General features: G+C 26.1%; 1 protein-coding gene and 1 non-coding gene across 2 annotated transcripts; both read right to left on the bottom strand.

Annotated features, from left to right (window-relative positions):
• Positions 1-2,375: 2,375 nt before the first annotated feature.
• Positions 2,376-2,468, bottom strand: TRNAY-GUA. Its single transcript has 2 exons — positions 2,432-2,468; positions 2,376-2,411 (listed from the first exon to the last, which is right to left on the bottom strand). It is a non-coding gene; the product is annotated as a tRNA-Tyr (tRNA).
• Positions 2,469-7,791: 5,323 nt separating this feature from the next.
• LOC8287923 (short-chain dehydrogenase reductase 2a) lies at positions 7,792-9,188 on the bottom strand. Its single transcript, XM_002533743.3, has 2 exons — positions 9,029-9,188; positions 7,792-8,748 (listed from the first exon to the last, which is right to left on the bottom strand). The coding sequence occupies exons 1-2, from the start codon at positions 9,109-9,111 to the stop codon at positions 7,920-7,922; spliced, it is 912 nt and encodes a 303-aa protein (XP_002533789.1). The 5' UTR covers positions 9,112-9,188; the 3' UTR covers positions 7,792-7,919.
• Between the last annotated feature and the right edge of the window lie 14,991 nt (positions 9,189-24,179).

The raw sequence follows: 24,179 nt of genomic DNA, 5'->3' as shown, positions 1-24,179 counted from the left end.
GCCAAGATTGTGGTAGTTATGTGTTTTTATGGGGGACTATGAGATTTTCAATGTATAGAAAGAGTAACTGTAGAAGGAGAAAATAGGTATGGCACTTTCAAGATGTGCTGAATGATTTTTCTTTTTGGGTATATATATAGAGAGAGAGTTAATTTAGAGCATGTTGAATAGATTTTTACGGGTGGTACTCTTTTAAGAGTTTTAACACAGCTGCATATTCAATATTCGAATTCGAGACTTTAGTTAAGCTAGATGATACATTTATTATTTCATTTATATGCTATTGGGTTATGTTGAATGATTTGAATAAACCGGTTCATGTTCCGGTGTTGAGTAAAGCATACATTTAATATCAGTTGAAGAAGAAAAATCAGGTAAGATCATTATACTCAACTGATTTTACTATTGATCTTGTATATCATATTGACCAACGTTTGATTTGAAAAATAAGTTTATATTATAAATCGATTGGTGAACTAATTTTATGTTGTTTGTAATTCAGTTAATTTATGGTATTTATGTTTTAAATTTCTAATTGATTTGTAAATAATTATTTAGATCTTTCGTCGGTCTAAAATCTATTATGCAAGAACAAAATGATAGATTATGCAAGAATAAAACAGTAGTAATTATGATAAAAAGATAATTAAGAAAATAAAACTTTTCTGCATAGATTTAATATATATATTTATATATTAAATTGATAAATAATTAATATATATTTATTAATTTTAAGTAAGAAAATAAAAGTATTATCTGATATTAAAAATTTAAAATATTTATATATACGTGATATTTTCTCATTAAGTGTGATAGATATGCTAAGTGTAGATAAAAATACGGGAAGGATGCACATGCAATTCTCAAGTTATCGTGTTGAAAACTAGTACTCAGTAAAAACAATCGAACATAAAATCATAGAGGAAAACCAGAAAGAAAAAAAAAAAAAAGAAAAAAGAGGGAGAATTAGACAAGTGATAGCAATGTCAGGTACGTAGAGCCCATGCAATAAAGAACAACAGTTGGATCCAACCAAGAGCCACTCGTGTACATGGATCTGGATATTCAGTCCATCAAATTACACGAACCCCACATCCTGACAGTCTGACACTTCCAACATTATTTGAATGCTACAATGAACTGAAAGAAAAAAAAATATATATTTATACTCCCATTAGGATTGGAAGTGCCCAATCTTGGACCTTCTATCCATCATTGTTGGATTCTTTTAAGGTCTTTTTTGGATTCTTTTTTTCAAGTATTTCTGTCTGATAGCAAAAACAAACAATCCCTCAAGTCTTGAGAAGATATATGCATTTATGACAATCTATTTCTCAGCCACTAAATGCATTGATATGTCTTCTCGGTAGGAGAGGGTTCATTTTCATGCATCATTGGCCTTTTTTATTGCTTTGATTGGTTCTTTGGTCTTACAATATTCCATTCAAAAGTGCCAACCTAGAATTCACATCAATTGATGCCAACCTGTTGCAAATTTTGGACAACTGACATTTTAGGCTGTGGACATGAGCAGATACAATATTATCATGTCTAAGTATGTGAATAATATTTGCATGTAATTGCAACTTTCTTTTAATGGAAAGAGGTGCTTAAAGATTGAAGTTCATGCGATATATAACGCAACGTAATCAAGCTCTAGAAAATTATTCTTTTTCCACTGTCAAAATTGCAGTGACACATGATGGATTTAATTACTAAATAAGAAAAATAATTGAGGTTGAGCCAAGCAAAATTTAATGCCATAAATCTTTAATTTAAGTAACACTTTTTAGTGAACCCCATTAATGTATACCATATAGGAAGAATGTTACATCCAACATTTGTGGCCCTGGAAATCCAAATTCAGATGGTAAGAAACCTGTGGTGTGTAGTTAGAGTGAGCCTGAAAAATGCATTAAGTTCGGGACCCTCAAACTTTGAGGTGCTAATCACAGGATTGGTGTCTGTCCTATACTATATGGGCAAAGGGTGGGTCTTAGCCAATTGGGTTGGGACTTGGGGAGGCGAGGAGGAGGAGGAGGAGGAGGTGTGTGAGAAGGGATTGTGTTAGGTACTGAATGCTAATCCATACGTATCTTCATATTTCTGGCCATTGGGCAAATTAGAGTTGGACACTTTTCACGTGCAATTCAGATGAATTATCATACTTATGGCTTCTACGCCATTTGCCTACTCTCATTAAACTTTGCATTATGCTTGTTGGTGATGAGATGTTTTACAAGATTGTGATTGCTTTCTTTCCTTTCTTGTTTCTTTGGGTACAGCGTTGTCCTGCCTAAAAATTTATTTCCAATATAGGAAGATTTATTGTATTGTATTTTATTAAATAAAAAATAAATAAAAAGATAAACATTTCCGACCTGCCGGATTCGAACCAGCGACCTAAGGATTTCTATGAGCCATTGGCCTACTACAGTCCTCCGCTCTACCAACTGAGCTAAGGTCGGCTATTCATGCAGACACGTCTCGTGAAGCGAATTTATTAATTAGTTATTCAGACATGAGTTTATACCCATGCTACATAGTTAACAATAAAATAAATTTCCCTCTTGAAGTGACTCTGTGAAACTTGAGTTAAGGTTAAAGAAAAAATTGGCGAGGAATTGTATCCTAGTTTGCATTAAGGCGGACTGTTTATTTCCTTCCAGGACTGTCAAAATGGTCATGCTACCTAAATTCGCCAAATACTAATAGTTGAGCTTTAGCAGGTTTGGCTTTGACCCTCTCATGACATGAGTTGAAACGGATTAACAAAGAATATGTTATAATCCATTTAATTGTATATATCGCTTTGGATCAATGTTAATATGATATAACCCATTTACATCTCGAAAATATTCTTTAAAAAAATAAATGATAAAATAATCATATATACATACAAAACAATTAAAATACAAAATAATTGATGATATTTAGTATGATAAAACTCTAACAATATTTTCTTTTCATATTTCTTGATATTCCGCTCATGTTTTTCTTCTTCTTTATTCTTATTCTCTTAGTCGATAATAAAATTATAATTTTCTTCTAAAAGATAAGCGTAAATAATGTATAATATTTATTCATAATTTGGTATTACATATAATATTTTTATTACAATAATTTATATGTGAATATATTAAATGAGTTATGTAATCCATTTTATAAATTAAGTAGGTCGTGTCGGATAATAAATGAATAGTGATAATATTGGCTCTAATCTTGTCAAGAGTGGTCAACCCGACATGAACAAAGACTCACCAAAGTGTTTTGACACCTCAATTCCTCCAATTGTTTTGGGCCTGTTTCTTTATGGGCTCATAAATGATCTTGCTAAAAAGCAGTCCATTTGTTGTTTAGTGATGTGGGCTTCTTTTTATGTACGTCTTTTGCCAATCAATAGATTCATGTTACACGGCTGCAATTTTTCTTTTAAAAGACAAAAATATATATATATATATATATAAAATGAACATGTCAATAACATGATTTTATGTCATAACTTATTTTGACTGAAATTTGATAAGCGTCTAATCTAATTTTTAGTTTTTTAAAAAGAAATTAGTTGAGTGTATATATTTGACATTATGGCAACCAAATGTTGTTTCAAACATTAAATCTAACTACTCTCTGTAGACTATAACCAACATAGACATACTCATGTGGCTGTGTTAGCTTGTTTCAACTTTTCTTGTTTTTAATATTTTCCAACTTGGTAAGTGTAATTAATTAAGGGAATACAGTTAATCTCATACATTTTCTGTGTTGGATTCCACTCAGACATATAAGGAAATGGCACACATAAAATAAGTTGATTTCTGTTCATATGATGTATATAATATTCTTCAATTTCCACCACTTCTGCTCATCCTCCTCCTCATCTAACATAGCGTTAGAGCCCATGCAATTGTCTGCTACAACCCTCCAACAAATAAGGGACACCAAAGAATATTAGCTATTAATTAATTTCTACATTGTACATTTTCAGTTTGGAACTAGCTAGCTAGTTTATTCAGGCCTCTCTCTATGTATGTATTTAAATAATAAAAGATCTGAGCACCCGTATAAATATGTAAATTTTGAATAACGCCAAGACAGGTAGTGGAAGAAGACAGAGAAATACAACTCATGCTTGATAATGTTTGAATTTTGACAACTTCTAAAAAGAGAGTTTGAATATATATTGTTGAATTCCAATGTTCCGATTTTGGTTAATTTTCTGTCTAATGCTAGACAGCATTGGTTTAAAATAGATGAGATTAGGATTTTGTTTCTTGAAAAAAAAAAAAGAAACAGAGAATTTTCCAGTAAAGGGTTTCACTTTTTAAGCATATAATAACAATAATAATATATGCTTTACTCTTCGAAAGACGATCTGGACTTTGTATAAGATACATATGTTTTCTTTTAAATTCATGAAAGGCCATATTAGGGTAATTACATAATTTAATATGAAATATTCTCCTGCATTCATCATAAAAGTTAATAGCAATATTAGTATATTACGAAGTGTGCATTTAAACATTATCTTGTTCCTACAAAGAAATCATTTTCATCATCAAAATGATTAATTATGATTTATAACTCATTACATGATGCCTTTGTCGTTCATTTTATATGGTTCAAAGTGAAGCGATTTTAGACTGTGGAACAGAAAAATTGCAAATATTTAATTATGTTTACTCTGATCAATTAGCATTATCATGTTATCCATGTTTGATAACATGAGTTCAAAGTTTAATAACTTCTAATTTTATTATTTAACTGTTAATTAAAATTTAAAAAATTACCGATACGATAAGATCAATTTGACAGTCAAATAATAATGTTAAAAATTATTAAATTTTAAATTTATATTATCAAATATGAACAATATAATAATAATGATTATAAATAATTAAATTATTACAAAATGAAACAATTTTACGAGATATGTTTTCTTATCACAATTTTATAAAACTGTGAAACCATCCGAAAAAGAAACTGCCATGAAGAAATCTTGGTATTTGTTTCGGTAGGCATAGGAATGAACAAAAAGCAAAATACAAGTTGAAGGTGTCACATGATTTATATCCTTTGATACTTTATATATTTCTGAAAGAGGGTCTAAAAATCTCTTTTACAATGTGTTTGCATAATGAATTTTTTAAAAACTTTATAAGAATTTATATATAAATTTATTAAAAATTTCATATAAAACTTTATGTTTTAATTCTAAAATTAAACATGCTTATCAAAATGAATTCTAAACTATCAAGATTAGAAAGTTGATAAGACTAAAATAACACTAACTAAATTAATTTAATTTTTTTTTCTCTTTTCTTCCTGTTTCTTTTTATCTTCACGGTGTCTCTTTCTCTCTGTGGACACCTTTTTTTTCCTTGATCATTTAGCATTTATGCTGTACTATCAGCGGCAGCTAGTGAAATAACAATAACCAAAATTTTTTAAAAGTAATTAATATTTTTATGAACTATAACTCAAAGAATTCAGTTCACTATACTTGAAATGAAGCATATTATAAATATTTAAGAATATAATTTGCATAAAGAAAACTGACATTTTTGACAAATGAAATAGTAAATTGAATTCATCATTAACTCTAAACACAACATTTATTTATTTAAAATGAAATTTATATTTATAATATAACATCCCAAAAATATAAATTTATTTATGAAAAATTCTTAAATCTGTAACATAGTTTGAGAGTCCAGCTAACCTACAGTAAAAAAGATATCGTTATTCAAGTTTTAAAATTCATTTTATATGTGTTATTTTAGAATAATACAAGCTAAAACAAACTTTTAAAGAAATTTTCACTTAAAAATATTGAATGATTAATAGTATTTAAATTACATAATATTAATAATTATGTATTATTTATCTATGAAATGAGTATACAGGTGGAGACATAATTTTGAAAATAATAAGTATTTTTATTCTCAAAGCATAAAATAATAATAATAATAATAATAATATGTGGTTAAGTACATAATGGATGGAATATTTCTGTTTAATATCAAAGTTATGTGTGTGTATATATTTTCTATGGTGAAATATGAATCACTAACTACCTAGAAATTAACGTAATTACACTCTAACCAAGTCAACTGAAAAACAAAAAAGGGTTAGGTTTTTGAACAGAAGTGCAGATGTTAAAACAATTCAAGGTTGAAATGTCACTAATCAAATCTAGAAATATTTGAAAAGTACCAAAGTCTAAAACAAGTTTTCAGAATGACATAACTTCATTCGGCTAGCAGTTTGTCCATATTTGGCTTTTGTCCTAATTTACATTCTCGGTTGTCTTTAATTGACTTTTCTTGCAACCCTTTTCAATACCCAATAATCCATGGTTTGTAAACTGATTTAAGCATTTTTTTTTTCATTCAATAGATCAAAGGGTTGTCAGCACCATGACAGCCTTCAGTATATTCTCCTGTATATCTACTTTATAATATAATATCTCCGTGTTTAAGTGAGACGTTTAATCTTTAAAAACATGAATTTTAGAGGGCAAAACTGTTATTAAGATTGATAAAAAGTTGATTTAGCTTAATAATTTTTAAATTTTATGAAATTGCTTGATGAATTCCTGGACCTATCAGGAGGCCCTAAAACTGACAAACTAATTTGATTATTTAGAGATAAAATTACCATCGCGTCATCTGTCACACTGAAATTGGAAAAGGTAATGTGAGTGGGTGGCTACTGCCCTTCCTTTGCTTGCTGTTGAAGCAACCTTATGTCCTTATGCTTCGACCATACTATTTAAAACCTAAAGTTCCCATTAGCAAGTTGCTAATACTATTTAAAACCTAAAGTTCCCATTAGCAAGTTGCTTTAATTTAATTGGCTTTGAAGAATTCTAAATCTGATAATTAGTAATAATATATAAATAGATGAGACAATCCGTTTTATTCAAACTCAAGTTCTTCTCTGTTTTTTTATGTGATTTTCTTAGAAAAAAAATCTATGTGGACCGCTCTTTTATTATATGATATAATGTCATATTTAAATTATCTCGAGTATATATGCTATAATTTAAAAATGATTTGTCACTCATACACCATTATATACGATTGGATTGTATAAATCAAGCATACAAAATTTATATTTCCTTATAATCAAATTAATTAATACAACATTGTGAATATTAATAAATAGCATATGAATAAATCCAGATTGAGATTCTTATAACTTTTGCAATCTAGATTATAATAATTAGCTGATTATTTTCCAATTACCTTTTTATAAATAAGTTTTATTATATGTACTACAATTTATTAACTGCAAGGATTATAGTGTCTTAATTATTAATATTTTAGAGCATGAGTTTGACATTATAGATCATTTGTTAAATTAATTATCTGCTCCTCTTAATGAGGAGGTGGCTAACAGTCGTAGTATTTGACTTCTACCGAACACATTGATGAGAGAAACCTAACTAATTAACGACTGTAAGAACATTCAGCAAGCAGCCTTTGCGACTTGGTAACATTGACAAACAAATGAAATGACATTTCATAATTTCATGTTACAATATATATTGTAGTGAGGTCTACATGCATGTTCTTCGTGATATTAACATAATTTGTTGCATACATAGTTAATTTTTATTTATAAAATATATATACCACAATTAAATAACTAATACATAGTAAATTATTTAAAATTAATAGAAATCTGTTGCTTATTTATTAAATTATTTTATAAATGAAGAGAAAGACATTTACATTATGTAAGAATTTCCTGATCCTTTTACAATAATTAACCAACCAAATTCCGTTGAGCTCCAAAAAAAAAATCAATTAACAGAGAGATAATTTTACATTTGGGTTTCATAGGCCAAAAGCCCAAAAAAAAAATCGACTAAAAAATTTATATAAATAAGAAAATGGGGGGAAATTCTCTATTTACAAGCCAATACAATTCCTTGAAGTGGTAATTCCACCATCAACCACAAGATTATGGCCACTAACATACTTAGATTCATCACTAGCAAGATAAAGAGCAGCTTCAGCTATATCTTTACCTCTTAAAGTTGTACCTTTTAGGTTAGCCAGTCCTCTTACAAACTCCTCCATCTTCTCTACTTCTTGTTCACAAGGTAATCCAAAGTTCATGCATTCATCATCTTCTTGATCATCACTACTCCTCCATGCATTAACAAGCATAGATGTGGCTACCCCAAATGGAGAAATGCAATTGACTCTAATTCCATATCGACCAAGCTCACAAGCTGTGTTCTTTGTTAGCCCAACAATGGCATGTTTTGAAGCTGTATAAGCATGAGGGCCAAGGCCACCCATGACACCAGCAACACTAGCAGTAGAAATTATGCATCCAACTCCTCTAGGGATCATCACTCGGGCTGCGTGCTTGATTCCTAGAGCAACCCCTTTAACATTCACACGCATGACTCGGTCGAATTCATCGACGTCAAACTCAAGAATGCTTTTGTTCTTTGGTTGGTTTCCAAGAAGTCCAGCATTGTTGAAAAGTATGTCTAGCCGGCCGTAATGAGAAACTGTTGAGTTTATTAAATTCTCAATGTCTTCTTCTTGGCTAACATCACAGTGAACAAATGTTACAAATGGAGATAATGAGTTGGCTAGTATTGTTCCAGGAGTATCTTCAACATCAGCAATCACTACTTTTGCACCATGTTTTGCAAATAGTCTTACTGTTGCCTCCCCAATTCCTCTGGCTCCTCCTGTCACTATAGCTACTTTTCCTTCCAGCCTGCAAAATAAATTCTGCTAATGAGCTTTATTGTTTTATGTTAATAAATAACTCCTCATAGAGTATGAAAAAAAAGGGAAAAAATCCAAATTAGCCCTTGTAATGTATTAGAAAAATCTCAAGTTCGACTCCTGAGGCTGACGCTTATAATATAAGTTGGAATATAAAACGAGAGGAACTAAATAGTTATACAATAGTTTCCAGCATGTGAGATTACGATGTTGTACCCAATCGAAGTTGAGTTATTTCAAAAGAAAGGAAGAAAGGCAATGGGATTTACCTTCTAGGAGAAGGAGGATTATTTTCCCTTGCTAAGACATGAATGCCATGAAGGGTTTGCTCTGGCATGACTTGAGCAGGCATTATTTATCAGAATGTTTATGAGAGAGAGAGAGAGAGAGAGAGAGAGAGGGTAGCTAAAAGAGACAATGGGTGTTAATAAGTGAATGGATAGCTTATATAGGCAGGCAGTGGAAGTACCAACTAAACAGGATGCGTAAGTGTGCTGTTTTCCAATGTTATGGCCAATTTCAAGGTAACTTCATTGCCCCCTATCTTTGTCAGAAAAAAAAAAATGAAACCCTTATTCATTTGCTTGTCCTAAAAGGACAAGATTCCACACTGTAAGACGCCTCTAAACAAAATTAAAAACAAAATTGACCAAAAATCTACTCCTGCAGATTCGAGGAACCATGTTGGCATTAGTCAATTCCATGATATTTATTTCTTAAATATATATTTATGGTCCAAGTTGATTGTACAACTGTGAACTGTTTTCCCTTATTATATATACTTATATAATATAAAAACTCCCGATGTTGCATTTGTCGAATTTTCAGTTTTCAACCATTTGAAAGCAATATAACCGGATTCAAGATCCATCAACACACTGTAATGGTCAAAATTTCAAATTCCAATACCTGTTACTACCTCTTCACTCATCCTTTTTCTTTGAACTATGTCGACTCTAGAGGTCACTCCTCCAATTGTTGTTAATTGGATGGTATTCGTGGCCAATTTTTTCTTTTGTTTTTTTTTATTTGATTAAATGTAGACCACTTATGTGAACATTCAATAGACTAACGAAAATTAAAAATTATATGGTATAGACGAAAACAAAAACCTTGGGTCAATGAAAAGAAAATTATACTAAATTATCACACTACGCTCAAATTTAAATTGCTAGCCCTTGTTACAATTAAACAAACAAGAAAATCTTTTTATTTTAACAGATAAAATCTTGGAGATATCACTTGCAGCTATTGTTATATGCCCACTTTGTATGGTGTCCCCCTGTATTCCAAATGACTGCCTTTTCTTTTCCTTAACGCCAAATAACTCAAAAGAAGGTTGTCTCTTTGTTGGCATTTCAAGAACTTTTGAGTTCTTTTCAGCCATTAGATAAATGATACGTATAAAATTGGAAATATAACTTTTTCATTGTTTAAGTATAAGATACTCCTGTTCATCTAACAGGTAAGTACAATCTGCCGAAAATCGCCATTAACTTTCCTAGTTTCTAGTAATAATCTTTTTAATAGAAGATTTACTATTAGAAATAGAGCATATCTTACCAGCTATCAGAATGCCTATATGTAACCAAGCTGACAAAATTCTCATATATGTAGATGGGTGGCTAAAACAATAGTGTAGATTCCATTACACTGAGTTATATATGTGTAAAGATTTTATGAAAAAGAAGACATATAAATGCTACAGATCATTTAAAGAAGAAAAAAAAAAGGATTATATATGAAAGGAGGAACTGTCAGAGGCACTATTGTAGTTATGAATCTCAATGAATGATTATGGTTTTTTTTTTTTTTTTTTTATATACAAACAGGTGCAAAAGGTGGGAATAAAATAGATATGCCAGCCTTGAGGGTGAGATAAGATGATCATAGGCATATCCGAAACTAGATTTAAGTAAACTTTGGAAGATTTGGCTATTCAACTACTTGGATATCCAAATGGATCTGCCCTGAATTTCATATTAATCCAATCAAATACTATAGTTTTACCTTTCTTCATTTACAAGTTTTCACTCTGTCACCTTGCCCGTGAATTAATAGTTAATACATCATATTTAATTCTTCACTTAAATACTGCATTAGCATTAGCTCAATGTTAATTCAAACCCATTCTTTTGATGTTAAGAGAGAAGAAGCAACAAGTTAATTGGTGATTAAAGTTTTCTATTTTGTTTGTTTAGTGTATAAATTTTTTTTCTCGATACAGTATAGTTCTTCGTATGTGTTGGTTTATTTGTTTAGAAAGAAAACGATTGTATAAATAATGAATTCCACTAATTGATCGTATTCTAAGAAGTACTGACACTCTTAACAAGATGTAATTTGTGTATTGGATGATGAAATCAACACCAATAAAACACTCTTATTATATCTTAGATTTTAATTACCTATTTTCTCCATTCTATGCTAACTTTTAATTTTTAGTAGTTCATTTAAATTAAGAAATATTTAATATGCTTAATTTTAAGTAAAAACTAGCTAAATTAGACTAATTACTCTTATGGATATTATGAAATTTATTATACTTATTCCAGCACAATAATAAAATAGAGAAGAAAAATTAATATTAAAAGTGATAGATAATTGAAATTTTTTTATTTAGAAAATAAATAATTAGTATGAAATGGAGGAAGCATATTAGTATATCCATATTGTATTGGGTCTAAATATTTAATTTTAGGTTTTACCTATTCGATTCAATACAAGAATGCCCAAAGTCTATTTATTTATCTATTTTGACTTGAACGAAATTATTATATTGATAGATAGTGAAAAATACGACTTAAAATCGAAATTTAATTTTCACAAGTGAAAGTACTAAATAAATCATTACTTTTTGTAATTATTATATAATAAAATTGAATATCTTCATATTAAGGATATTTATTACAATTTATTGATACACTTAATGCACGTTTAGAAAATAAGAAATTAGATTCAACCAAACCTTAATTAAGGATTGAAATCACTTATTTGGAATATAATTTTTGTTAGAAAGTGATTATAAATGGAGAAATCGAATTTTTGGTGATGATGAAACACCAATAAAGTTATGTTTAAAGTTTTGAGGTTGATTATTTATAGAAATGATTGTTTATTTAAATGAGGTTACATTCCAAATCGTAAAGATTTGCAATCTTGTTTAAGCCAGACTGGCTACTTGAAAAGAAGCATTATCTTACTTTGTCTAAGCCAATTATGTTATTGTTACTACTGAATGCCAGAGATCTTGGTCAATGTTAAGGATCTAATACCCATTAAATAAAGTAGCAGTTGTTGTTGTTTAAACTTTGAAATTATTTGTCAGATCTATGAGAGTCATAATTTATTCTTCAATTCTTATTAACATACTCCTCCCACAAAACAATAAATTAAGATATTTAGAGAATCCAGCATTTCATTAAAAAGGAATATATTCAATTATTAGATTTTAAATTTATTTTTCTTAATTTTATTAAAAATTTAATTAATTATAAATTATATAATAAAAATAGTCATTCACTATCGCTCGTTATAAAAAAAATAAATTTTTATTGATAATAATAAATAATGAGTTGAGAAGTTAAAAACTCGAAGCATCTTTAATTTCATTAATAAAAGTATCAACTATACTATATTTTAATCGGTGGTTTAACTATTAAATCATACTCAGTTAGTTTATGTATCCTTAAATAAAAAGTCATAACCTTAAGAGAGATATTTCTCTTCTTTTTCCTATAATTAATTTTCATGCTCTTCTTTTCAAAAGATTAAAATTATAAAAACACAGAATTATATATTACTTTTAATTAATTTAAAAGATTTAAAAAAAAAAGACTATGAATCAGCACAATCGACTCCACATATTAAAAGATGTGAGAAAATTAATACAATTATGACTAATTAAATAAAATTGTATCTGCTCCTCTAATCAGAGAACAATGGATGGAAGCCTCCCAACTGGAAACAATAGTGTATAATCAAAACTCAATTATATTCAAGGAACTCTAATTAAATGTATACAAATTAAAAATAATATAATTAATATATAAGATTAGATAGTTAGCAAGGTTTTAAAAAATTAATTAAGGCAGTAGTAGAATATGATATGCATGGACCAGCACTTAATGCTGGCAAACATTAGCTTAATTAAGTAAGTGAATTTTGCCTTCCAAAAGTGCAGCTTTCTCGCTCCACGTTATTCATGCCTCCTCGTTCTCCGGACTTATTTTTGGTTTATTTTACTTGAATCCTTTAGCAACTTATAGCATTAAATTTGTATGATGCAATATTAATATGATTCAGCAATTTATATCATTAAATATGTATGATGTAATGTTAATAATACTTTCACAATTCCTATAAACTCTTAATTATTTTGGAAACACAATAATAATTTTAGATTTAAATTTATAATACTTTAAGAGTATTTTTTTTTATAAAAAAATTAAGTTGAGATATATATCTAGAGTCTATCTAAATTTTTAGAGTATTATAAAAATCAATTTAAAAATAAATATCTAGAAATAATTTTATTAATTGAAATTCATATGATATTACTTCATTATAAAACTAAAGAATATTAACTAATAAGATGTCAGAATGCAGACTTTTAAGTGCATCTTAGAGGCATTTCGATACTAATGAAATTTTGTTTTCTTTTTTCTCCCCCCACATTTGATAGCAAATGGGCCCATAAAGAAACCAAGAACCTCTATTTGTAGAACGGAAAGCCATTTTGTGGGAGAAAAGAGCAAATGGTGCTAATTGGGCCCCCATGTCTAAATTCCCCCAACCTAATAATAATAATAATAATAATGGAAAAGGAAAAAAAGAAAAGGTTATACATATAGTTGACCTAACTCTGGGTGGTTTATAACTTGTTTAGGTGTTAATGTCTTTGTCTTGCTTTTCATTAAAACATTAGAATTGTCTGAATTTGGTTCCATATTATACACATATCTTCATGGACAATATGAGAATGGAGAGAATATCTATGCAACATTTGGGTCCCTATGTAAGCTTTGCAATTTAGCACATTTTAAGCATTACATTCGTATTCACCAAAAAAGTTAGTAAAAGATAATAAGAACGAAAAGAAAAGGCAATGATAAATAAATAAACATTCATAGTCCTCCTTTATATGATGGGTTATAAACAAAAGAACAAATTGCTTCCAAATCTTTTTACATTTTAACAAACAAAAACCAAAATAGCTAAAATAAAGAAAATTTTATGTTTATTTATTTATAGTGGTTTGTGGATGTGATTGATTGCTTTTATGTTCTTTTTCTTTGGTTAAAGAAAAACAAAGTAGTCTATTGACATCATTGAAATTTATGTTATCTAACTATCAATTTCTTTGAGAAATTTGCACAACAAAAAGAATTACTTAAAAATATTTTCGTATTATTGATGTAAGTTATTTTGGTGTTTAAATAAAATATTTAAAATTTATGTTCCGAAAAAAACGATATTGATTATTAGTTTGTAAATAAATAAGTTATTTACAATGTATGTAAGATAATTCATGCTTCATTCGACACTCTTTTTTCAAATATAGCTGTTGTATTAACTATATTATATGAGTGCAAAGCCCATATAATTCTATGATTATCGACTAATAAAATTTATATAATTTTCTAAAGATTAAATAGGTTCTAAAATAAGTTATATTTTTTACACTCCCTTCTAAATTAGTACTAAAATATAATTAATATAACATAATTTATATATCCTTCAAACTCCATATTCGAGTGCAATTTACACTTTATTATATTATATAGACTTTTAAAATGTGATTTGTTCTTAATAATATTATATGAGTTGGATTATTTCCAGAACGAATATAAGCATATAATCTTGAACTAACAAAGTTTATATAATAGTCTAAAAATTAAATGTCTTCCAAAATAAAATCATTTTAAAACTCTGATACTATATCGAAATTCACCAATTGAGACTATTGAATAAATTATTAATAAATTAATCTTAATTTGATACTAATCATTATATGGCTTAGGACAAGTTAATAAATTTGATACTTTATATTATAAATTTCTTTAGATCTAATTATAAATTAAGTCTGGAATTTTATAATTTTTAACAATTTTATTTAATTATTTCAAGATTTTAAGAAAAATATTCATTTTTAATTTACTTTTAAAAATATTTTTTCATAAAGTTTTTTACAGTTTCATAATAAAAAAGATGACGTGTGAAGTCGACTGTACTTATTGAAAGAATAATATTCATAAATCAATAAAAGTAGTTTATCTTAGACTTAAAAAAATAACTATTAAAAATTTCATATATATATATATATATATATATATATATATATATATATTACTTCACATATTTTATATTTAAATATAATAATTTTTATTAACTTATTAATTTTTATTTTAGTAAGCAGAATTAATTTTTTATGTTATTTTTTCATTGTAATATTTTAGAAAAATATTTTTAAAAATAAATTTAAAATATGAATATTTATTTTAAGATAATTAAATAAAATAATTAAAAAATATAAAATTTATTTTTTAATTAGTAAATTAAGTCATTTTTATATTATTTTATAATGAACGTGGGATAACTCGCGCAACAAATTTAAACTAAGGGTTAACTGCAAAATCGGGCACGATGCTTTCCACTAACACGGAGCAAATAGAAGGTTGTGCTATCGGGAACAAATTCCACTGGGAAAAAGGAGATTAACAGTTTATGGAATATTGAAATAGAAATAATTATATTTTTATAGGAAAAAGGATGCTCTAATTCTTTTATTTTCTTTTCTTTTTTTATCCCTATAAAAGAATGACAAGTGCAACCTCAGGCTTTCCAAATGAAAATGACACATGCAACACCAGATGTCCTTAATTAACTGGTATAAATCTATTACTAATATATTGTTAAAAAAATCTAATAATAATATAGTATGCCACTATTCTGAACAGCTCATGCCATATCCAAATAAAAACAATTACACTTTTAAAGAGAAGGTTCTTAATTAAGATATGTCAAATTGTTCAATCTATTAATAATAATATAGTATAATACGGCAGATTATATATTGGACTCATATGCATATAGCATCATAGATATTTAGAAAAAAAAAAAACGAGTATTGCGTGAGCTTTGAGAGCGGGGACCAATTGATATCTTTCTGCAAAGAATTCTCGATATGAAAACACAAAAATAAGAAGTTAATCTTTGAATAGAAAAATGAGTAAACTTACATGGTCTCGTGTTAACGTTAGAAGTAGAACCCTGTATTTCTTCTAAAAAATTTTTTAATTATCTAGTGAAATTAGAAAAATATTCTTTAATTAGAAAAAATTCAGTTCAGATGCAAGATACGTATTTAGAAGTTTTTGCAATTCAACTATGTATGATGGAATCATTAAAAATTTGATTTTTTTCATATTTTATCTGTAACTAATAAGAAGTTTGGAAAATAAAAGGAAAATGTGTATAACGAGATATCTAACAATAAAAAGAAGAAAAATAATTGAATAGAAGAATTCTCAAACATTTTGTAATCTCATATGTATCGATATTAATGGTGGGTTATTTTTTTGATAAATTATTTTTTTCCGGATAGAAAAAGTTTATGTACATATTTACTCGAAATCTCAATTATTAAATTCTATCGTCATATTCCCCTCTCGCGTGGTGACATGGGGCGAAAAAAGAAAGAAGAGATTGATGGAGTTTCTCTTGCTTCTGATATAGCAGCCCCCAGCGAAAGGCCCGCACAACGGGCGATTACCTCAGTAGTAGGATGTGCCCTTAATAATTGTGCCGTTGTGCTTGGGTTGCGAGAAAAATAAGAAATGAGACCATGTTTTAAGTCACATTTTCTGTCTTTTTTTAGATTCTTTTAAATTTGTAATACTTGCAATTAAAATTTTATTCATTTAATTTTATTTTTTTCAGTATTCAATTGATAATTAAAATCATATTTTTTTTAAAAAAATTACAATATAGTTATATTTTTATTTAAATTATATTAATTTCTCCAATAAAAGTTTAGTTTTTGTATTTGTTTAAGTTCTTTAATCATAATTTTAATATCATGAATATCAATAGAAAAATAAAAAAAATTAAATTTATGTTTTTCATAAAAGTTTTATTTATAAATTTTAATATTGTATATAGGTGGTTTTTTAATTTTTTAAAGATAATCTTATATTTTTATAAAATATCATATTTTATCTTTTATAGAATTTAAATGTCATACGTGTTCATATATAATAAATTGTTGGTTCATTAAACACAAATTGTAACTTCATTGATAGCATGATAGAGGTTCATCAAAAGTTCATTGTCAAATATAGTTATAGGTAACAAGATCATCAATTACATCAAATATACAATATAAATTTATCATTTATGAACTATAAGTTCATCAGTTGACATATAAATTTATTCTTCAATTTATAAATTTTTAAACAATAATATATAAAAATCAAGTGTATTTATACTGAATTTATAAATTTTTTGTCTTTAATCTATGAATATGTAGTTTTTTTAAATATATTTCTAGATTATAATATATAAACTTTAAGTACACGTGTAATAATCTATTGTTTATAATTTATAAATATTTTTTTTTACCTGCTAACTTATAATTTCATGATTGATATTTATCTTTTTATTAATAAATTTGTGGTCATAACCTCTAATAGTGTTCTATAATTTATAATTATGAATTTAAAGTTATTAATCTTAATATCCTTTTATTGTTTTTAGATTTTAAGTAATTAATGTATTATTATCTAATTATACAAATAATTAAAACTAAATTAAAAAAATAAAATGTGATATAATATAAAATCTACTAAAGTATGATTAGATATTATATTTCACATAAAAATTGAATCGTTAATACAGTTATATATATATATATATATATATATATATAAGATTTTAAATTATAAAAATACTAGTATATTATTACAAATGATTTTAGTATTGTAATAAAAATATAAAATAAATATAAATATAAAATTAAAATACAAGATAATAATATATTGTTAATTATAATACAATAAAAAATGAGGAGACAAATATCAAAACTAATAATAAAAGTAGAAAATGAAAAAAGAAAAGAAAAAGAAAGTTAAAACGAATGGATTTTTCATAATTACCCTAAGCAAGAACCAAAAATACTATTTTATTGTCAAGAAGTTTTCTTTTTTAAAAATACTGTTACTTAGGATTTTATCTCAAAAATACTAAAAGAGTCACATTTTACACAAGTGTTAGGAGCAAAATTTTTAGGTTGGATGACATATTCAAATGAAAAAGAAAATTACAAAAGTTCCTTTAATCTATTTACATGTTTTTAGTTAACACTTTAAATTAATTGTTTTTTTTGCTGTACTATTTCTAACATTTAAAAGGATGAACTTTTTATTTTTATACCACATGACTTGTAATATAATATTAATTATATAATTAATATAATATTATACTATATATATCTATTAACTTCTAATCTTTTTCAAATTTGAAAAACATCTAAGATAATAAAAGTATTTTCATTATTGCAAGATAAAAAGTCTATGTATCTTAATACCGGCACAAATTAGATTTTTCAATTTATAATGAGTGTAAAAGTTAATTATTTTAATAAAAAATATAAAAATAACAAAAAGATAAATTAAAGTTGTTTATATGAAAATATATACAAAATTATCTATATTATAATAAAAAATATAATATATTTTAAAAATATTAAGAATCATAAATATTAAGTTACAAGTTGATTTTATTTGATGTTGAATTTATTAAGAATATAATTTATTTTATATGTAAAGATTATATTTTAATATTGTGAGGAATGAGTTAATTTAATAAATAATAAATATGATTAAATTAAATAAATAATAGAGTTAATTTAATATTTAAAATGAGTGATATTAAAATAATAAAATAATGAATAAATGAAGTTGGAATTATAAGAAAAAACCTAGAAATATTGTGAGGAATGAGTTATTAATAAAAAAAATTATAAAAAATTCTGAAAAGAAAAATTAAAAATTAAAAGGACCCAAAAAATTATTTATTAAAAAAATTCATCTTCTTCTTTATTGAAAAAAAATATAAAAACACACTGAATGAATAAGAAAATAAACATAATATAAAAAATATTTCATATTAAAAAAAAAAACTACAGCATAAATAATATTTAAAAAAAATCATAAATCATGTAATTTCCTAAAAGGGGAATCTGGGAGATCTCCAAGATATAACAATTTTGTTTCTGGACTGATTTTCATTAATCAAAGATATAAGGATTTGTATAACACTATTCTTCAAAAAGCAATTAGGCTTGCTGGTGGCCTGGACTCCGTTGCCGCTGTAATGGGCTATGAAGAAGGCCTACGTTCGGTTATCAAATGATTATGAGTCACAGATAGCAAGCCTATAACTTTTATTTTAATATGCGGTCTAAAATCTGAAAATATTTTGTTAATACGTTTTCTCCGGCCATTTTAATGTCCTTTTAATATCATATTTTTTAATAAATTTAACAGCATCATCTTTATATTTATTCCTTATTTATATTTTTATTGTTGTAAAATTTAAATAGTTGCTATAAAACATAAATTTTTTATCCTATTTTGTATTTTTAGATGAATTGTTAGTTTTATTTTTAATTGTATTTTGATATTTTTTATATATTATTAATATAAGTTTGATATATTTTTTTAAATATACATATTCATTGTCATCAAAATATATAATATTTTTCAATTTATAGATATTAAATATAAATATAGAAAATAAAATATGATAAATCTATTTCAATTGATTTGACAATAATATATTATCCTAAAAGCTAATTCATATTCTTTCAGTATTTTTTGTATATACTTTTAGTATTATAAAAATATTATTTTCACACAATTATTAGATCCAATTATTATAAATTAAAATTTATCTTTTTAGATAATAAAAAATATTATTATTAATATAAACTAAAAGAAAACTCAACTTTTATTTCATATTAAATTAAACAACATATAAATAATTATCATTTATATTCCTATTTTCGTTTCTATTTCCCTGTCCTAGCTTGAATCAAACCAATCCATGTAGTGAAATTGTTAAGTTTGGCACATCAGCAGTAAGTACCCAACTATTAGGTTAGGGATCCAGTATTCTCCAAACTGGAAATCTGAGGCATCAACACAATAATCAGTTGGTTGATTATCTGAAAACTAGTAATCTGTTTGGATACATTGATCCCAATCACTGCAGCCTTTCAGCAGTTTTTAACTAGAAGAGGCCAAATTCAACTGCCATCGCAGTGTCGTGCTGTTCTTGTTTTCCCTACAATTGACGGTGTTTTACGGACCATGTGGATGGGTTTCAACAGGGCTGGCTGGGGGTACAATCCCCTGATTTGATTTGATGGCAAAATGCTAACTAACAGGGATGCCATTTTCATTCTTCACTAATCACATACTCTGCTTCTTTCTTCTTTAATGGCCCATGACAGTTGAGGAGCTGGAGAGTTTTATTTTTGTTAAATTAAGCTCTTAAATTATCTATTCTTCTTGCTCGGTATTTTATTTATGTTAAAAAAGAAAGTGAGGAGATCAAGTTTTGTGAGGTTTTGACGTTTAAATAAGTTAAATTCGCTGATATTTTTATATATATAAAGATTTAGCCATTTAATATTTATTTTTATCTTAAACCAGAAGATTAAAATTGCAATATAAAATTTTTTTATTTTTTTTTCCACCAAATTTAATTCACTGAGACCCTTCTAGAACAATTTTACAAAACATTTTTAGCAAAGAGGCACAGGACAATCTTAATTTGAACTCATATTATTCCTTAAAAAAGAATTAGAAATATATTTTCCTCATTTAGGATTATTTCATTTCATTTCTTTTTTCTTTTTTTGCTGTGTAAGTATTACTATCGGCAAAAAGCTTTCTGTTAATGTTCAATATTGACAGAATCTGGTCCATAGATTATGGGCGTTGAACAAGAACTTTCTTAATAAAAGTTTGTGGGTAATTCTGGAAAGGTGGGACCCGGATTATTATTCATGGCTTTATATCTTAAATACAAAATTATAATGCTAATCTTATTAGGGTCATTTTAGTCCATTACCTAATTAAGTTTTTATCAATCTGTATATTTATGCCATCCTTGTAATTGCATCTCTACTTGAGCCAAATAGTATTCTCTTGTATATTCTTTGAAAGGATTACAGTAAATATTTAATATCTTTAAATGAATGTCTTATATAGTGTTTGGATAATATAATCTAAAAACTTAAGTTAATAGATCAGTAAGAGCGACTCTCATGTGACATTAAGGATTTTTTTTTTGTCAGTTCATTAAGGACTTATTTCGCTTAGGAATTTATTATAATATTGTCTTTGATTGAAATTTATAAAATTTATGACGCTTAGGAATTTATTATAATATTGTCTTTGATTGAAATTTATAAAATTTATGAAGTTTATTTGTAAATCTAAATGTTATGTACTATTAACTGAAGCGAAAGTTAATTTAGAATTTTACATAATAAATTTATATAAAATTAGTTATATCTAAACTAAGTTCTAACAAAATAGATAGAATTTCCAAATAAACTCCATATTAGTTTGTCAATATATTCGATAACATCTAAAATCTCTTTTTAATTTTATCATTTTTTTTATGTCTTTTTATCAAATGAAATAAAATTCTTAATAAATTTCAACTAATTAAACATAGCATAATTGATAGTTGTTGATTAATAAAATTTTGTTATTTATTATTGTATACTATCACGTGAAGATTGAAGGTATGATATATTTTTCAATATACTCTTATATATCTTACATTATTTTTTCTTATTTATACAAATTATTTATAAAAATATATATTAACTAAGAATACTTGAATAAATCTTATTTAACTTAATTATATATATTACTATGAATATTTATAAAAAATATCTAAAATAAGATATCAGAATTTTAGATTCCACCGATATAAGTTTTATCTTACAAATACTATGAAAATGCTTTGCAATTATTTAAATATTAAATTATAATTTAAAATAACAATTATTGTTACGAATATAAAAAAATATAATTTTATATAAAATATTTTAATTTAATTTATTTAGTTATTAATTTTTTAACAAAAATAATTTAAATTAAATAATAAATAATTATAAATCAACTATAAACTAATAAAAAAAAGAATTTAAAAGTTATGCAATTTTATTAGGAATTAACTATTAGCTGCTCTTTTATTTTCAGTTATTGAACGGATAAAATGAGTTGATAAAAGTGAAGTTATTATCACGCCAGACTGCCTCTCAAACAAATAAAATAAAATAAGAGAATTTTTATATAATTTTATATTATATTTCATTTCGTTTAATATTTTTAAATAATTTTTTTATGTAACTTATAAATCTTTAAGGTCTATTATTTTAAGATTGATGAGAGTTGGATACAATCTAAGATTATTTGGTTATATTTAAGGATAAAACATCTCTTTTCTTATGGGGTTATTTGCCTAATGTCAATTTGTTTTACTCAAGAAAATAAAAATTTGATTCATTCAAAGGGTAATCTTCATAGTTACAACTCTAAACACATGATAATGTTATAAAATGATGCTCAACTGCCGAGGCTAAACCACAACCAGCCTTGGTTGGTGCCATAATCCAAACTCCTCAAATAGTGTCTTTTATTACATAAACTAGTTTGTTTATAGATAGAAATGGAAAAAAATTATTATTTAATTTAATATATGTCAATTATTTATATACCGAAATGATGTATAATTAATACATATATTTATTATTTTTAAATAATTAAATATATATTAATTATTATTTAATATTAAAATGCAAAATATATTTAGATATGTATATATACATGTTTTCCTTTTCCTTACAATATATACAACCAACCGATGTAGGTAATCGATTAGCCAGGACGATGAGGACAGCAATTAAGAAATGGAGACAAACTTTGCTTAGCAACATACTAAAAAGTAAAAGGGAATATAATACAAACAAACAAACAATATATATGCAAATAGTATGGTGAAGTGGAGTGGGAGTTCCAACTGCGTACAATCATTTCTTCTTTTTGCCTGCCTGCATTAATTTGCACGTTCTCTTTGGAAATTGGAAAACTGCCTTCCATTGCTACCACACTATACCCTTCTTGCTTGCCTGAAAGCACTCACTCCCCACTATATCCACCAATTCTTTAAAGCAAAGATTACATTATTATTTCCACTTCCAATGGGTTTCTTTCTTTCTTTTTTCTTTTTTTTGCTTAATGCTTTTGTTTTTGTGTCTTCACACTTTATACCTTAACTCGTTTCATCTGTTTTGTTACTTCAATTCACAGACAAACTTACTTTTCTGATAGTTTTAGTTTATAATTCTTGCCTTGTTTAACGCAATGTTACCATTACCGTTAAAATAAAATAACTGTTTAGTGAGCACTTGTGCAACTGGTAGATGATCTTAACTCTCCGACCCAATCCTTTAGGAAACATTGCTTCGTTAAGTGAAATATTTCGGTCAATGAGTATATTTTTCTCAATTCCTTAAATCCTAGAAGAAAAATAATTCGCAAGATGAAAATTTTGAGCAAAGACTTTATCTCAGAGCCACTTGACCACCTCCATAAAAATAAAGTTCAATTTCGTTACTTATCTTATCGTTCAAACTCAATTTAGTTACTTTTTAAAATTATAGATTTTTTAATTTAATTTAAATTAATTTTATTTTAAAAAAACTGAAATTACTTGAACATAAAAAATAATTGAAAGAATTTATAATATAAACTATTTTAATTTTAGTACAATTAATACAATTAAACTATAAATAGTTATTATTATCATTAACTATTGAAATTGTTCTCAATTTTACTTTGGTACCACCACCACTATAATTGTTATTGTAATTATCAAGAAAAATAAAAGAAAAGTTAAAAGTATCAATATTTTTTTTATTGTGTTTTATTTCAATATTAAAATATATTTTTTAATTTAATATGAAAATATAATAAATTTATTGTATCTATTTTTTCATTAGAGAATATGCAATCCATTTTCTTATTTTTATAAAATATAAGATTAATTAAAACTAAAAATATAAAAAAATTAGCTAAAATATTTATAAATTAAGAAAGAGCTAAACTAAATTGGAGCCACAATATCAATTAGACTTTATCTCTAAAAATAATATTGAACTTTTTCTTGAACTCTGGTGGAACGAGACAGAAATAAAATTACACCTTATTTGTTCTTTGTTTTGGGACAAAAAAGAAAGAGTTTGGTAAAAGAGACAAATACTCAAATCGGGTTCACACGATAAATTTGTCTTTAAGCTCATTGTGAATGATTTATAATAAAATAAATTATAGGACA

Source organism: Ricinus communis, chromosome 10, assembly GCF_019578655.1.
Source record: "Ricinus communis isolate WT05 ecotype wild-type chromosome 10, ASM1957865v1, whole genome shotgun sequence".
NCBI classification, from domain to species: Eukaryota; Viridiplantae; Streptophyta; class Magnoliopsida; order Malpighiales; family Euphorbiaceae; genus Ricinus; species Ricinus communis.
This window is presented reverse-complemented; position numbering and strand designations above follow the sequence as displayed.